General features: G+C 41.6%; 1 protein-coding gene across 1 annotated transcript in view; it reads left to right on the forward strand.

Moving 5' to 3' along the window:
* The window catches only part of TRPM5 (transient receptor potential cation channel subfamily M member 5), a 49,033-nt gene that overhangs the window by 26,391 nt on the left and 5,403 nt on the right, over positions 1-17,239 (forward strand). The window contains exons 13-25 of the mRNA XM_080998572.1: positions 1,173-1,296; positions 4,854-4,999; positions 5,354-5,466; positions 6,951-7,046; positions 8,610-8,868; positions 9,257-9,375; positions 9,498-9,630; positions 10,175-10,349; positions 11,433-11,601; positions 13,375-13,553; positions 14,231-14,363; positions 15,725-15,797; positions 16,568-16,658. Of these exons, the coding sequence (XP_080854698.1) occupies positions 1,173-1,296; positions 4,854-4,999; positions 5,354-5,466; positions 6,951-7,046; positions 8,610-8,868; positions 9,257-9,375; positions 9,498-9,630; positions 10,175-10,349; positions 11,433-11,601; positions 13,375-13,553; positions 14,231-14,363; positions 15,725-15,797; positions 16,568-16,658 (1,810 nt within the window). The remainder of the gene's footprint in view (positions 1-1,172; positions 1,297-4,853; positions 5,000-5,353; positions 5,467-6,950; positions 7,047-8,609; positions 8,869-9,256; positions 9,376-9,497; positions 9,631-10,174; positions 10,350-11,432; positions 11,602-13,374; positions 13,554-14,230; positions 14,364-15,724; positions 15,798-16,567; positions 16,659-17,239) is intronic.

Here is a 17,239-nt window from a genome sequence, read left to right on the forward strand (position 1 = left end):
ACTGCCTTAAAGCAGTTCTCAGGCACGGCAAAAAACCAAACAGACACCCCACATAGCACTAGATGGGAGTAATACAGTGCTATGAAGAATTCACCTTCACGAGTTTCTTTTGGGCAGGAAAGCATTTATTGTGAGAAGCCCCCAATACAAATTTGCTTTTCACATCACTTAGAAGGAAAATGTAGCTGAATCAACTAAATTGTTGGGGTGTTTCCCATGTTAGACTTAAATAATCTTTAAGTGATTTAAACCACTTCTATAAACGCCTGAAAGTTGTCAATCAGAGTGTGTGTGTGTGTGTGTGTGTGTGTGTGTGTGTCGTGTGTGTGTGTGTGAGAGAGAGAGAGAGAGAGAGAGTGTGTTGGGGGGGTGCATTTGCAATTCTAATGTAAAATCTGAATTGGCCAGAAGAATGCACATTTACACTATGAGCAAATTTAAGGCAGAAACAAATACAACAAAGCCACTCCCCTCAAAAAATGCATTTTAAGCCTCACTTGTGAGCACATTCCTTACTTGCAACCTTCCTCCTTCACCTGCTGTTTTTCTCATTGTCTCTCATGAACTCTTCTCCCATTGACCTTTTCTGCATTCTCATATTCATTCATATCACACTGTTTACAGTGCAAAAATCCCTTATCCTGTTTGTTCCCATGTTGAAAGGATGTGCCTTGGCCCACAGCCTCCCTGGGACTTCAAGGCTAGCCAGAAATTTAGGCCCAATCTGCTAGACCAAAATAGCACTAATTGTTAAAAGTGTTCATTTCAAGAGGAAAACATTTTTGAGCTGCTTATTATGCTACCTTGGACAAGCTTTTTGCCTTTTCAGCAAGCACCTTTTTCATTATTTAATGCAGTGGGATCTAATTGGGGGCAGGGGAGTTTATGCGATAATAAGTGTCTGGGTTTTTAAGATGCTTTGGAGTTTTTTGCTGCAACAGATTAAAGGGATTGCCCTTCCAGAAGTATTCACAATGTGGTTGTAATATCTTCTTCACCATCATTTTATTATTTATACTCTGGGTTTCCCTAGCCACTCTTGTAATAGTGCTTACCGCTCAGTCATTGGGAAATATGAAATAAACAGGGCAGGTGGCATCTCAAGGAGATGCTCTTGTTTTTAATCGTCTCTTAAGATTCGGATGTGATTTTACATGGTTTCCCCACCCCAGGGTCAGGAAGGTGTAGCTGCAGCCCTGGCAGCTTGCAAAATCCTCCGAGAGATGTCCCACCTGGAGAAAGAAGCTGAAGTAGTCCGTAAAATGAAAGAGGCAAAATATGAGCAGCTTGCTGTGGGTAAGCGTATACAGTGTCAACCATTTAAAACTTGTCTGAGCCAACAGACCAAATGTACTTTTACAAGTCCCGTATTACCCTTGTTCCACACTTACAAGGAATCACTCGTTTATTGTGGCAGCTTTAAAGGTTTAGTGCAGATGAAGCCAGAATGATTCCACCCACTTTTAACTGTCCAAACTGCTTGAACCTCTGCAAAGTACCTACAGTCTGGAGGTGACCTAACAGCATCAAATGGCAATTTGAGTTTTGCCTTCCTGTAATGGGTATCTGAACGGGGGGGGGGGGACTGCAAAGTATCTCTGCAATGGAGCAGGACAAATGTCTTCTCTCAAAGTAATTAAAACTCTGAGCAAGATACAAAGGTGGCATGCATTGATGAGAATTGACTGGATCATAGCTCTACCAATCAAACAAACCACTCAACATTAATATCAGGGCACAAGTTTTTGCCTTTCATGGGCTAGTTGATAGCCCCTTCTGGATAGGGGTTGCAAAATTACTGCTAGCCCTAGTAACACCTGGGATTGATTATAGCGATGGACTGTGCATGGGGTTCTTCTCAAAAACTTCAGCTAGTGACAGACTACTGACAGACAGGCACCACTGGGAACATCTCTTGCCACTTCTAAAAGAGCTTAATTATCGTAGTCTCATTGCTGAGCAACAACGGGCAGAGTTTAGTGGATTGGGAGGCCAGCCAACCAGAAGAGTCTCAGAGGTGTACTTGCCTGGAGGCAGAGGCAGTGTCCAAAGTCCTAGGGTCAGGTGAACAGTAATCCATGTGGTCAGACGGTCCAGGGATCATGGAATTCAATGATCATTGGGGTCAAGGGTCAAGACAAGCAGGAAGCAGCAAGGTAGGGCCAGGACTACAATCGTTACCAGCAACTGAGTGCTGCTGGAAGTTCTGCTTAAGGAGGCTGAAGCCAGCTGGCTCTCATCATTGCCTTCTCCTCTCAGTCCTTGAAGGCTGATCAGTTGCAGGTGGAACCTCTCTGCCTTCTCCCCCTTCAAGCTGCTGTTCACCAGGCAAAGCTGGCTCCTGGCCTATGGCATTAATTGCTATCTGTAAATTTCCAGATATAATCCAAAGTGCTGGTTGGCGCCAGGGTGTCTAAAGGACCATCTCCTTCCAGCTGAACCTGTCTGGACTGTAATATTATCCAAGGTGTTACTCCTCCAAGTGCCCCTGCCTGAGATTAGACAACTGGTGACTGGAGATGATGAGCTATATCAGTTGTCCCACTTGGGATGGAAACTGCCTTATACCAGAACAAACTATTTGTGCATCTAGATGTTATTCTTGGGCTCCAGATCCCATCAGCCCCAGCCAGCTTGGCCAGTGGTCAGGAATGATGGGAGTTGTAGTCCAACAACATGTTCCTTCTGGATAGCTCAGTCGGTAAGCATGAGGCTTAATTTCAAAGTTGTGAGTTCAAGCCCTACGTTTGGCAAAAAAATACCTGCATTGCAGGGGATTGGACTAGATGATCCTTGTGGTTCTTTCCAACTGTACAATTCCATGATCTGATAATTCTATGAACACCTACACAACCACAGGTTTCCCTTCCCTGATACAGTCCAGAGCTATTTACTCTCTTGCCATGGCTCTCCGGGGTCTTTCCCATCTTCTCCTATGTGATATTTTTAATGGGATATGCCAAGGGTTGAATATATCATCTGCATGCCAGGCATGGGCTGTAATACTGAGTTATGCCCCCCCATTACGTGCATGCACCATGTGTGTGCTACAGACATTGGCTGACATTTTAGACCTTTCCAGCTTTTTGAGTAGGAGTCAGGGTAGCTGCCCATCTGTTCTCTCCCACCTCTGGCCTAGTCACTGCTGTTTCCTCTGCATTCTTTCAGCCCCTCACAAAAAACGAAACCCCTCTCACAAGATGTGCATTATTTCCTGCTATTGTTCAGAGTGGAATGTAGATACTTTGAGAACTTCCTTCTTAAAATAAAGCAAGAAACACAGAAGTGTGCAAAAGTGAATTTTTTTGGGGAGAGGGGGGAGGCATCCAGACAAATTTCAGACTTCAAACAACTAGCCAGGTTTAAGATGTTGTTGTACCTCCCAATGTTAGTCACTGCATTGAATGCGGTACAAAAGAGCAGAGTCTTTAACATTTAGGGTTTTGCTGTGAATGCTTCTTCAGTTTAGCATTCGGGATTCACATTCATTGAAATAAAAATATCATCTCCATCTCCCCACCCTGTTCCACCCAGCCTCCCACCCTGGGAGATCCTCTCTCCCCTTGCCCCTCACGCAGGGCCCTTCATTTTCCATCCATCACTTCCCTTTGTGTTAATACAAGCTAGGAAACTTCAAAAAGCAGAGCATAAACTCTTTCTCTTTCTCCCCCTCCACTCCAGGGATTCCTTTAGTATAGGTTCCCTGCCTTATGGAATCCTATCTCAACTCCCTGAAGGCGACCACTGGAGGCTACTTGGCCCCCAGACTTTCTTGACCAACACCTACTACTTCTCTTCCTCCCCTTCTGCGTTATAGCTTCCCACTCGCTTTCCCCTCTGTCACCATCCTCCATGCCCTTATTTCCTTCCTTCCAGCCTCTTCCTTTTGCAGCCTCTCCACTCTTCCTTGTCCTCGAAGCTATCCCCTCTATCTGCTTTCTCTCACTCTCTCAGTCTGGGACTCTTCCAGGAAATGCCGCCAGCTGCCTTTCTTTTCTTCAGCTGTGTGCATTCCTCTGCTCTGACTGTGTTGCTGGGAGGAGGATGCCTCCTTCACATAGGCTAATAACTGTAACCCCAGGGGATCAGGGATTGGTTACAGGTCTGAGGGTATTGGCGGCGAGCCTGGCTCGTGTGGCGGTTAGGCATTGGCGGGGGTATTGTTATGCAAATGAGGTCGGGGGGGAGGAACGCCATCACCTCCCCCACATCTTGAAGGGTAGTTCGTTAAAGGACTCCGGGGGGCGTCGCCTCGTCCGAAACCTACGGAGGCTAGGGCCTAAAGCGTGCCCCCGAGCGGTAACCCCTTGGGGAGCGCCTACGGATGTGCATCTCGGGGGGCTCCCCCTGTTGGTGCTTAACCCTTCCCGGTTAGACCGGATAGTATGTTAGGGCCAATGCCTGAAGCCAATACCACTCTTACCTGTAATCAATAAAGTTGTGGCCATTTTCGCCCATTAACCTTAATTCTGGTGTCCGGCGTCTTTATTTACTCCATCTATGGGAGGGGGCGGGAACTGCCACGCAACCCATGCTGTTTGGATATCATGCTGTTTTTCGCGTTTCATTTTTGCCAGTAATTGCCAATATGGAAACAGCCAATCTTAGGGGGAGGGTCTGTGGAGGGTGGGGGTCACAAAGTATCAAAACCATCACGTTCCAAATGCATCTCTGCAGTTAAAGCGGAACTGAAAGTTGTATAAACAAGACAAACGCATATAAGGATTCTCTCGTTTTTTTCTGTATAAACACCTCTAGTACTTAAAACACATACATATGAATATGTCTAGCTTTCTCTATGTATCATTCTCTTTTCTTGCACCTGCACCCCTATTCCCCCCCACCCTTGGTAGAATTGTTCAGCGAATGCTACCACAATAGTGAAGACCGAGCTTTTGCTTTGTTGGTGAGGAGGAACCGGTACTGGAGCAAAACAACTTGTCTCCACTTGGCTACAGAAGCAGATACCAAGTCTTTCTTTGCTCACGATGGGGTGCAGGTGAGTAAAATCCAAGGGTGGTCCTCTCCGAAAGTTGTTACCAATGCTGATTCAAAGTTGGGAGCAAGAGAGTGAGATGAATATCCTCCTCTGAGTCAATGAAACCAGAAGTTAAGCGTGGCCCAAGAAAATTTTCTAATTTAAGGGGGTCATTGGAATTCTGGTTTTTCTTCTGGTATTATGTTCAGTAAGGGGTGGGGAACCTGTAGCTCTTCAGATGTTGTTGGACCCCTGGCCACTTGCCTTGCTGGCAGGGGTTGATTGGAGTTTTAGTCCAACGATATCTGGGTAGTGGTATTTACTTGTATACTCATTGTATTGTATCAACGCTGCATCCTTTGTCCTAAATTCCAGGCTTTTCTAACAAAGATTTGGTGGGGAGATATGTCAACATCCACCCCAATCCTGAAGCTGATCTGTGGATTTGGGTGCCCTTTCCTGATCTATACAAATTTGATATCATTCAGGTAAGAACCATAGGGACCTTCTGCATGGGAAGAAGAGTGGGAAACAGGTAGTATTTGACAACAAATAGTGGTGACAGAAAAATTTCCTTCTTTAACCTGAAAGCAGAATGAGAGGCAGAAGTTCAGCTAGTGAGGGTTCTCCCAGACAGGGCCTGAATACTGCAAACAGGTTATTCAGGTATCACAAGCTGCTCACTGGCAGCAGTTTTAAAAAGAAGTATTGGGTTTTCCACAGAAAGAGTAAACCCGGATTAAATTGGGAGCAGAAGTAGACTGGCATAGTGGAGACACTGTGGAAAACACTGTAAGCACCCTTTAAATCTCTTCCTTGAATGCAGATGTAATCATGTAGGAAGTTGCACCAGTTTAATATCTGCATGTCATGCTACTTTTTCAGTCTCTACCATAGAGAAAAAAGGTGGCAACTGTTTTCAAATCCCATATCTCAGAAGTATGATTATTCTGCCCAAATGGAAGAATGATGGATACTTTGTGCAGATTCTTAGGCTATCAGTGTCTGTTTTTCACTCTTAACAGCATACTAGGTGCCAGACCAGACATTATCTCAATTGCTTGTACATTCTCATCTATCAATGTCTATCAGATCCTGGCCTCATCTCCTTCTCTTTTGTAAATATCTAGATTCTAGAACCTATTTCAGTCTGATCCACAAACTCACTTAAACCAAAACGAATGAAGGAAAGACACATTTATGACACTAGGCTGGAGTTTTAACTGGATTATGTGTAAGGTCTCCCATGTCTCTGCCTCTGAGTAGATTCAGTTTAGTTAGTATCTATTAACTATATCAGAAGTATTTAAATGAAACTAAGGGGACAGGCTTTCCAGTAGGATAATTTTGTGTCTTACTGGAAAGCCAACCTTCCTAAATATTACAGCATTCAAATCAGAAATTCATACAAAGTAGTCAACTGTCACTTCTAAATGTTAGAGAAATACATTGCATTTTATTCATTTCTCCCAGGGATGAGGAAACTGTAGCCCTCCAGATGTTGATGGATCATGACTCGGATTAGTGCCAGGCAACATGGCCAATGGGCAGGGATGATGGGAGTTGTAGTCCAACAACATATGGAGAGCCACAGAATCCCTGCCCCTTTTTAGCACTTTAAATTCCATCTTACGGGGTGGAGGAGAATCATCTCTATGATAAGTGAGAGCCAGAAAATCACAGAAATCCTTCTTTGAGTTTATGTGGAGGGGAACCAAAGGAACACCTAGAGAGAGATCCTAATATAGCCTCTGTAGTGATCTTCAGTTGAACATGTGGAGATCAGGAGCAGGTATGGTGCGCATGACCCTGCTCTCCCCCGCCCCCTCCCCAATGACCAAAGGACAATTGCAAGTGGTTTATGCTACCTTACCTTGATGTATCAAGCTTAGCTCAGCACTGAAAGTCTCCCCTCACCTCAGGAGTGAAAAACTGCTTTCCAATATCTTTCAGTAAATCAATTCCTTTGCAGTGAGGAAACACAATCAGCCCTGGAGCCAGAATCATGCAAAGACCTTGACAGCCCGGATTCTGAAAGGACATTGCTTTTCCCCAAGGAAGTAGATAGGTAAGATTGCAATGTAATGTTATTTGGAAGCTTCAAAACAGAGTAACGAAAGAGAACATTTCTTGGAGATTAAACTGAGGTACACAGAGGTGGGTAGGCAAAACCACAAGTTAAGGCTGTGCACATCTTACCTTTGATTCCTGCTGCTAGCGTCTGAAGCCATGTACACAAGACATGTATCCTGTACCACATGTAGCCACAAGCCTTTCCATCTGATTTGAAAATGTAAGCCGCTGTTAAGCTGAGGTGTGTACATTTGAGACATCCATGTTAAGATGAAAGCTTAATTGAATAGGAGTTGAAGTGGGGCGGTGGGTGCTGGTATGAGGAAACAAATCTGGTAATGTGCATCAAGTGAAGAAATCCTTGTCTCCTTTCTGGTGTGTACAGAGAACATGACTTTAAAAATGGGAGGGGGGGCGAGAGCAGACAGGGATGGGATGACCATGCACAGTACTTGGCCCTATAAGAACATTATAATATCTTGAACATTATAAGGATATTTATCAATACTCTAGTAGCAGCTGTGCACTTGCAGCCCTCAACCAAGATTGAGAAATTGCCTTGAGGATCTTAAAATTAAAAAATCCATCCTAGCTGGGCTAACTTTAAGATCTGGTGCCTCAGATTGCAAGCCTGTAAGCATGAATACAGAGTCTCCTTTTTTACTGAACTACAAACCATGCTACAGATATCATCATCAGCTAGAGCGGGGTTAAAAATGCTAGAGATAAAGAATAGTTATGCTCTGCAGTATGATAACTGACGGGCAGTTTAGTGCAGATCATAGAAAACCACTTTCCACAGATATGCAAAATCAACTTGTAATCATTTAGTTGACAGATTATTCCCACGCAAGTGGAGCCATTGTGTAGTGTACTTGATAGATGGATGACATGAAATAATATAAAGTTGTTTCTGTTTGAGTCTCTCGGGGGGGGGGGGGGGATAGTTTAGTCTATCACTGGAGTCAATGGGAGATGCAGAGTTAATTTCAACAAAGCCAGGATTTCATTAACTTGTCTTTCCAAAGTTGTATTGAATATTATTCTTGCTTTGATGAGACAGAGAATAAATAAACATTACATATTAATTTCCTCTATTGGAGTTTGGAGCTGTAGAAGTTTAAATAACAAAATACAATAGCAGCACGTTGTCTCAATAGCTACACTCTAGTAACTAAGGGTGGTAGTCAGCTAAGTTTTACTGAAAGTAGGCCCACTGAAATTAATGGCCCTTAGGCATGCTCATTAATTTCAAAGGGTCTACTCTAAGTAAAACTCAGTTGACTACCACCCTTAATGTTTATTGAACAGTCTGGGGAAAGAGAATTTTCAGGATCTCCTTGGACAGGAAACTGGAAACTGATGACAATCACAGTTCAATTGTATACATATCTATTCAGAAGTAAGTTCAATTGAATTCTATGGGGCTTACTCCCAGGCAGTTGAGCATAGGACTGCTGCCTTAGCCTGTGAATCTGACAATCAAGCTATAAAATTGCTTTACAGACCACTGCTCAGAAATGGAAACAAAACAGTATTTTCTTTCTCTTTTTTTCAGGGGAGACGCCCAGTTAGAAACCCAAATTGCTTCTGAAAATATAGCATGTGCAACATTTGTGTTTACACGATGGAAAAAATTCTGGACTGCTCCTGTCACAGTATTTATGGGGAATGTTATCATGTACTTTGCCTTCCTCCTTCTGTTTGCCTATGTCCTCTTAGTGGATTTTAAACCACCCCCACCAAAGGGCCCATCCATCCAGGAGATTGTACTTTACTTTTGGGTTTTTACATTGGTCTTGGAAGAAATCCGACAGGTGGGTAACTTACATTATGGCTCTCAGCTACCCAGCTAGATCTTACAGGTTGAGGCTGGGAATCCACATGTGCAATAGACACATTTGTGCATGACCAAAATCTTCTTCCTCCTTTACTGGCCACGTTCTATCAGTCAAATTGTTTCCCTCTACCATTTGCTCAAGCAAGCAGCTTGTGCTACAGCTAAGTCCCCACCAGCCATCGGTGCCCATTAAAGATGTATTGTTAGCTATTAAGATCTATAGAGCCATGAAGTAAAGCTAATTCCACTCAACACAACATTCTTGTTGACATTTCTAATTCAAATTACTTTTGGAATGCTAAGTTAATGATGGGACATGGAAGTGTGTAACATTATACTAAATGATAAATGCTGTTAACTTACAGAGCTTTTTCACTGATGAAGATATGAATTTAATGAAAAAAATCAAGTTGTACGTAGAAGATAATTGGAACAAGTGTGATATGGTGGCCATCTTTTTCTTCATTGTTGGAGTTACCTGCAGGTTTGTGGTTTTGAGAGCTTCATGTGTGTGGTACCATGTATGTATGATATACAGTGTTCCATAAGCAAAGTTAATGAAATAGATCTAAGGGAGTCGACTCATATTTTCTCTTTTAACCCCAGAATGTTTAATTCAACCTTTCAAGATGGCCGCACAGTACTTGCTATTGATTTTATGGTGTTTACTCTCAGACTGATTCATATTTTTGCCATCCATAAGCAACTGGGCCCAAAGATCATCATTGTGGAGAGAATGGTAAGTACAAGATTTCACATGGACATGAAAACCAATGATGTACAGTATTTCCTAAACCAAAGGAACAAACACAGGCCTTCTGGGTAGCACTATTTTCATCGGAGAAATGTTGGAGGGTATAGTGAAGTCTGCATGTAGGGCATGTAGTCTTTACCTGAGTGGAATGTAAGTGGTCAAGCAACCATGAGTGTGTGCATGGACTTGTGATTACACAGTGAAACGTGAAAGGCACTCTGCACATTCTCAAAGACACACTGAAATCCTGCTGGGGGAGGTTCCCCATGCCTGTAATAGTAATAAAGTACTCTAATGACATTCTCAACTGCTTGGGAGCAGTTTGGTATGACTTCCTACCATTTAATTGACAGTTCACTGTATCATTATGGCACACATGTAGCACAAACTTGCCCTCCCTCCAGGCCTGGGCCTTGGTTCCATAAAGAAATGAGAAGTCCTGTCAAGAAGTCAATCTCAGTCCCTTAATTATCTCCTTTGTACATTCCTAATCTATGTCTTGGTTTCAGACTATGTATTCCTTTTACAGATGAAGGATGTTTTCTTCTTCCTTTTTTTCCTGAGTGTGTGGCTCATTGCCTATGGCGTGACCACACAAGCCTTGCTCCATCCTGATGACAGTCGAGCAGAATGGATCTTCAGAAGGGTGCTCTACCGCCCCTATCTTCACATATTTGGACAGATTCCGCTGGATGAAATAGATTGTAAGGTTAAGGAATTAAAAGACCTATTGTTGATGTTGTTTTAGACTTGGATGACAAGAGAAAGCAACCATGGCATCGTTTCTACAATTAGCATGGCCCCCAAGCACTGCTGTACTTTTGTTCCACAAATGTTCCTGAGATCACCATCTGGGGCCCTTCTTTGTGTGCTCCCCTCCACAATAAATCTGGAGGGTGGCAACACAAGAATGGGCCTTTTCTGTACTGGCTCCTCATTTGTGGAATGCTCTCCCCAGGGAGGCTCGCCTAGTGCCATCATTATGTATCTTTAGGTACCGGGCAAAAACTTTTCTCTATAACCAGACCTTTGGCCTTTAACTACCTGTGGCCTTTTAGTAGTGGGTGGGATGTTTTTAATAGATTTCTTTTCTTCCTTGGTTTTAATGTGGGTTTTTGTTTGTTTGTTTGCTTGTAAGATGCTTTGGGTTCCCATGGGCAAGATTTAATAAATATTAATGATAATAGTGTTCCCACTAAAGCTGAGCAGTACTGTAGATTTGCCTTTATGAGTGCACATCGGCGGGTGGAAATGTTTACCTCTAGTCGGAAAAGTTCCGCCTTCTGATTTCTGCACATTACACTGATGTTCAAGGCCAAGGAGGCCAGGCTATTTTAAACAAATTTTGTTCTCAAACCTAATGCTGCCACATGTCGTGAACTCCCCTCTCCTTTTGCTTTAAACTGTTTTAATATTGTATTTTAATGTTGTAACCCACCCTGGGACTTTAGGGTGAAGGACGAATAATTAATAATAGTAAAAATAATAAAGAGATTTGCATTATATAGGTATGTCATTTCTGTCACTGAATATGTGTGTGTGTGTGTCAACTATATTTGTAATGCTTGTTCTGCTAATTGTTAAGGTAATCCATTATTCTAATTATGCAACAATGCAAAATCAAGCACACCTCATGGTACTGAAGCTGTGAAATTGCAAAAAACAAAAACGAAAAACATTCTGCTTATCTGAACAGCAGAAAGAGGGAGAACAGCCTCAGCAATTAACAGGTCTAACAATCAGTAGCTTCCCAAAGTGACAATTGCTTTGTTTTCAATCCACTACAGCATCTCGCATGAACTTTGAAAACTGCACACCGAGTCCAATGGCAAACCTGACAGATAATGCATCGTCGTGCCCAAATGCCTATGCCAACTGGCTTGTCATAGTCCTCTTAGTCATTTTCCTGCTGGTTACAAATGTACTGCTTATGAATCTCTTGATTGCCATGTTCAGGCAAGTATTTTTTCCCCCTGCCTGTTATAAAAAGAGGGAAGCGCATATAACAATCGCTGGTTAAATGTATGAACAATAACAGCATAGACATGGTTCCAGTTACAGATAGGTAGCCGTGTTGGTCTGCCATAGTCAAAATAAGAAAAATCCTTCCAGTAGCACCTTTAAGACCAACTAAGTTAGTTCTTGGTATGAGCTTTTGTGTGCAAGCACACTTCTTCAGATACCTCAGGTATCTTCAGGTATCTGAAGAAGTGTGCTTGCACACGAAAGCTCATACCAAGAACTAACTTAGTTGGTCTTAAAGGTGCTACTGGAAGGATTTTTCTTATTTTGAGCATAGACATGGACAGTCATTGATGACTGTCTTCATTTTGCACATAACGAGTGCAATCCAGAAAAACACCAGAGCCCCATTGTCATATTAAATGATGTGCTTAATTGCCATTGATTTCATTGGAACTTAGAGGCGCCCAACTTTCTCAGCAGGAGAGTTGTTAATACAGTCAGTGTGATTCACAAGCCATTTAAAATGGGTTTCAGCTGATTTACTTCAGAATGGGCTGGAAAACGTAATTGCTTTTTCCAACTATAGCCAGAACATGACAAAGAAAGCAATATCTTCATTTCTACTGCAGAATTCAATTAAATATACACAAATTATTTAGAACAGGTGGGAGAGGGGAAGCTTTCTCTTCGCTACGTGCATATAAAGGGTCTAATACATCAGGGCCCAGTATGGATAAACATCAACACTATTACTCTGTAAAGATTTTAATACATCTGAAGACAATGGGTTCAGGCAACCTATGGGTAGAACACCTATGGAACTTTCCTGAAGGGGACTTTCCTGCTAAAGGAGGACATTTTCACCAATTCCACATTACTTCTATGGTCCATCATTTCCCCTCCCTGAAAACCTGCTCTGGCAGGTGGCTCTGAGGGCTGGAGTGGGGAAACCCAGCAGGGCAGCCCCACAGCTTCTTGGCCCCTCCCACAAAGGGAAGAAAACCTTCCATATATGAAAAGGCAAGTCTGGATCCAATCCAAACCTTAAATATTTTAAATTGGCACATTTTATAATCTTAATAAGACTGCACACATTTTGTACCTCCCCATGTGTGTACATGGTGGAATAAAAGTCAAAGTCTTGCCTATTGTAAAGCTGAGTGACAGCCAACCAAAAACAAAAGCATTAAATACAGGCTAAAGTAATCTACAGGTGCTTTAAATGAGTTGTTTCCAACTGTAAATGTAGGTACGCAACACATTTGGAAAGACGCTACTTTAAAAGCCCCTAAATAATGGTTGTGGAATTATTATTATTTTTAAGAGCTGGTTCATGCAGCATTGGGAGATAGTTCTTTGTTGTTTCAGACTCCTCCTTATATCCCTGCCCAGTTACTGGGATCTTTGGAAGAGTCTCTGTTAATGTTCCATCATGGCTCAGATGGACTGCTTATATACACCAGAAGCTGTGCATTCTGTATTTGGGAAGCAATTCTGTGGAACCCCTTCCTGGCTGAGATTAGACCAGGCACCTCCTTGCTGAGCTTCATATTCTTGGCAAAAACCTTTCTATTCCAGCATCAGCAGGGTATCATGGGGAAAGTTTTCTGTCTTGGACTAATTTTGCTTGATTTTATCCTACCATATATTTTTGTCACCTTCATGTGCATTGTTAGAAACTTTGGTGATTAAGCGGTATGTAGATGGCTTAAAGAAATAAACATGAGATTTTATTGATGTGATTCTCACCCCTCCCTGTTCAAGTTACACTTTTCAGGTTGTTCAGGGAAATGCAGACATCTTCTGGAAATTTCAGCGTTACAACTTGATTGTGGAATACCACGGCCGGCCTGCGTTTGCCCCTCCCTTCATCATTATTGACCACATTAAGCTGTTTCTTAGACGGATCTTTAAAAAGACAGAGCACAAAAAAGAGCATCTGGGTAAGCTGTAGAGAGGTAATGGTAAGATGTTCAGCACAATCTGAGGGTCCACACATACAGGATGATTCTCAAACGAGTATGTGCGCTGCCTCCATTAAAAAACATTACCTTTTAAGCAATGTGAACTGATACAATAGTTCTGCTCACTTCTGACTAAAGCTGCTTTCAAAAAAATCAATTTTGTGCAAGAGCAATTAAATGTTCTTTCTAAATAATTAATGACGAGTTACTAATATTTTTTAAAGGATACAGATTACTGAAGAAGATAGCACTCAGTGTTAGAAACTACAGCTCTGTCTTTAATAATTTAATTTTTTTTAGCATTCCAGAAGTTTGATTTTGAGTATTAAAGAAAGGGGGAATGGGCATGCTTTTATTTGCAGTGGTCTCATGGATCCATTCTAATACTGTAGATGATTGGAGCTATTATCTCTCACAGCTCCAGTTATATCAAGTGTGCATGTGAAGGAGCTCTAGGAGTGAACACAAACCTTTATGACATATTCAAGATTTTCTAGCTCATCGCCTTGAACTAAGTATAAATGAACAGCAATAATTTTTTTACATGGAAAATCTGATTCACTAGGCTCTGATCTTCCTTTCTTCTATCCCACAGGTTGGCATTCCCCAACCCTCATACTTAATCACATTGTGATGTTTTGTTTCTTTTACTATAGAAAGAGATCTGCCAGGAGGTCTGGATCAAAAAATCATAATGTGGGAGATGCTACAAAAAGAAAACTACCTGGCAAATCTGGAAACAAAGAAGAAAGAAAGCAGTGAAGAAAGGCTAAAGAAAATGTCAGACAAGTGCGTATCTACGGATGGAGACTTCCAAATCTCTGTTTTGATGCTAACTGAGGGCCAAACCAGACTTTTGTGTCTGTGTTTATTAAACATGTGAACACTGATTTGGTTATAAAGCTGGATGGGTGGAGTTTATTTTCTATCAATGCATGGAAAGAGGAACTTAGGGAAGGGAGAGAAAAAAATGATTCAGTTCAGGTTAAAGGCAAAACTATCTAATACTCATTTTCCACAACAATGCATGAACTGAAACAGAATCACGCTTCAACACCGGCACTTCTCCAAATTTTGCAGTGAAATTCTCCAGCCAAGTAATGTGTAGAAAGATGCACATACTAGGGCAAAGTGCCTAAAATGCAGATATTCTTGAAAATGAACATACAAAAAAGCATTATATTAGGGGAAGTTGCATTGCAGAAAAAAGTGTATATTAAGAGAAATCTGCATTAAAATGCTGATTAATTTTTACAAGGGCTTAAATTTAGAACTGAATGATGAGAAACTGAGAGAACCCAAAATTGACAAATTCATCCATCTCTAGAGGAAGTGAAAGCCACTCTTGTCTCCCTGAGCTACACTGTCTGAAAATGTTCTCCCGAGATTGACTCCAGCCCTAGAAGTCCACCCCACTCCATTTAAATTAAAAACAAACAAACAAAACCATTCCTGCTATATAAACCAGTCCATGCATATTTAGTCATCATGTGAGTGCCTAGTTTGGTTCTGAGACAGAAGATAAGCAGTTCCTTCCCTATGTTAAGTGGGTAACCAAAGCATTCCAAATTACTCAGGGCACAATTACTTAGAAAACAGATTTTGCATGGGAACTAGAGGAACACAGCATGCATTCAAGCCATTTGCTGTCCAAATCTCATGACCCTTCTGTAAAGCAGAGAAGATGTATTCTGCCACAGAATCACTGATGGGAGCAGATGAAAGCCCACAGAGTTGCAACTTAGCAAGGGTTGCATTGAAATCTCAGCTGTATGAACTCCTGTATATGTGTGGGACCTACACCAATGACCACAATTTGCACACTTGCTCAAAAAATGGGGAGCAAGAATTGCAGGTAGAAAAACAGAGTCAGTATAGGCAGGTGTGAGTCAGTTCGGGGCCAGGGGGAGGGAAGGTAGATTCAATCCCACTGCTCTTTCTATTTACACAATTTAACTGTTACATTAAAGGAGGACTTTACTCTCAACTTACTTTCACTGGACTGAATCCTTTGCAACAGACCCAATGGCCACTGTCCCAGTCATGTTCTGGAGTCTAATCCATGTTGGATCCAATAAAATGTCTAGCTAAACTCCTCTAGTGCCTACCTCTTTGCTCACCGTTTTGATTTTCATCCCCCCTCAAAACAGGGTGAACAATCTTTCAAAGTACTTTAATGGTCTGAAAGACCAAGAGAAACGGCTTAGATCTTTGGAATCACAAGTAAGAATGCTTTTTCTTGTGTTTCAGCTATGCTTTTGTTCATGCAGGGTATAGCTATAGATTTTTTTTTAGCATGGATTTAATTGAACAATTCTTTTCAATATCTGCTTACAAAGCATTGTATAGACAGGATAATATGTCTCAGCTTATTTGGACAAAATAGAATTGATGCGTTGATTAACTAATATCTGGTCAAGAAATTCCTCATATATGCTAATATGAATTTGTTAACCTATCTTTAAATGACATAAATTATAATGATTACATTTAATTATCTTGACAGATAATGCAGAGATCAGGCAACCTGCCATTCACACTGGTATTTTTGTCCATCAGACAGTCAAGAGTTCTTCATTTTCCCACTTTAGTGAGGAAACTTTCCAGTCCAGTTTTATCTCTGCCTTCATTTTCAATCTATGGTCTAAAGTTTGGACTCTGAACCTTAGCAAGGATTTCCCTTGCCCTTTACATCCCTACTAAACTAGAAGTGCAGATACAGCAAATTGCCTTCAATATTATTCATTCAAATGGCACCTAAGACCAAGGTCCATAAGTCATTGGCTGAATGTAGATTAGAGACAAGGTCCTCACCAGCAGCAACAGAGCTAAAAATGCAACTGTGAAGCTATGCTTTAGCTCATTAATTTGTGCTTTAAAAATGTATTCAAATCGCAAGCAAATCTGCCAGATCTCTTTAGGATTGCAACGCCAGTGTGTCATTTTGAATGGTAATGGAAGATGTGGTGATACCAAAACAATTTCTTTTGTAGATCTCCTACTGCACAGTTACCCTTTCCTCAATGGCAGACACCTTAAGCAACAACAGCTTCTTTTTGAACAGACAACCTATGAACTACACACGTGAGTAAGGTGCAGAGAATGATTCTGAAAGTAAATAAACAAAAGTAAAACATTTTTTAAAGAGAAAAATCAGCAGTAAAAGGCTAAGTAGAAAATAACAACAACAACAACAATTTATTATTTATACCCCGCCCACCTGGCTGGGTTTCCTCAGCCACTCTGGGCGGCTTCCAACAGAATATTAAAATACAATAATCTATTAAACATTAAAAGCTTCCCTAAACAGCCCACACAGTTTATCAAAAAGTGTTTGTTGTTAAAAATTACAGAGATTACTTAAGGTACTTTTTCTTCCACTGAACTCAAGGTGGTGAACATGGGGTTCCTTGGCAGTCTCCTGCCCAGGCACTAACCAAACCCAGACTTTCAGCAAGGTTGCTGCATCATGCGCTTTCCAAGTTCCAGACCTGGGATGTGTGTGTGTGTGTGTGTGTGTGAGAGAGAGAGAGAGAGAGAGAGAGAGAGGGAGTGATTCATGCTTGAACCTGTCATGATGCTTAATATTTCCACTGGAACTTTACACCCTGGAATCAGTTTGAGCAGTACAGATCAAAATGCTCAGTTGTGAAGATAAGCACTCA

Source organism: Podarcis pityusensis (assembly GCF_964106645.2).
Source record: "Podarcis pityusensis genome assembly, chromosome: 1".
Taxonomy (NCBI): domain Eukaryota; kingdom Metazoa; phylum Chordata; class Lepidosauria; order Squamata; family Lacertidae; genus Podarcis; species Podarcis pityusensis.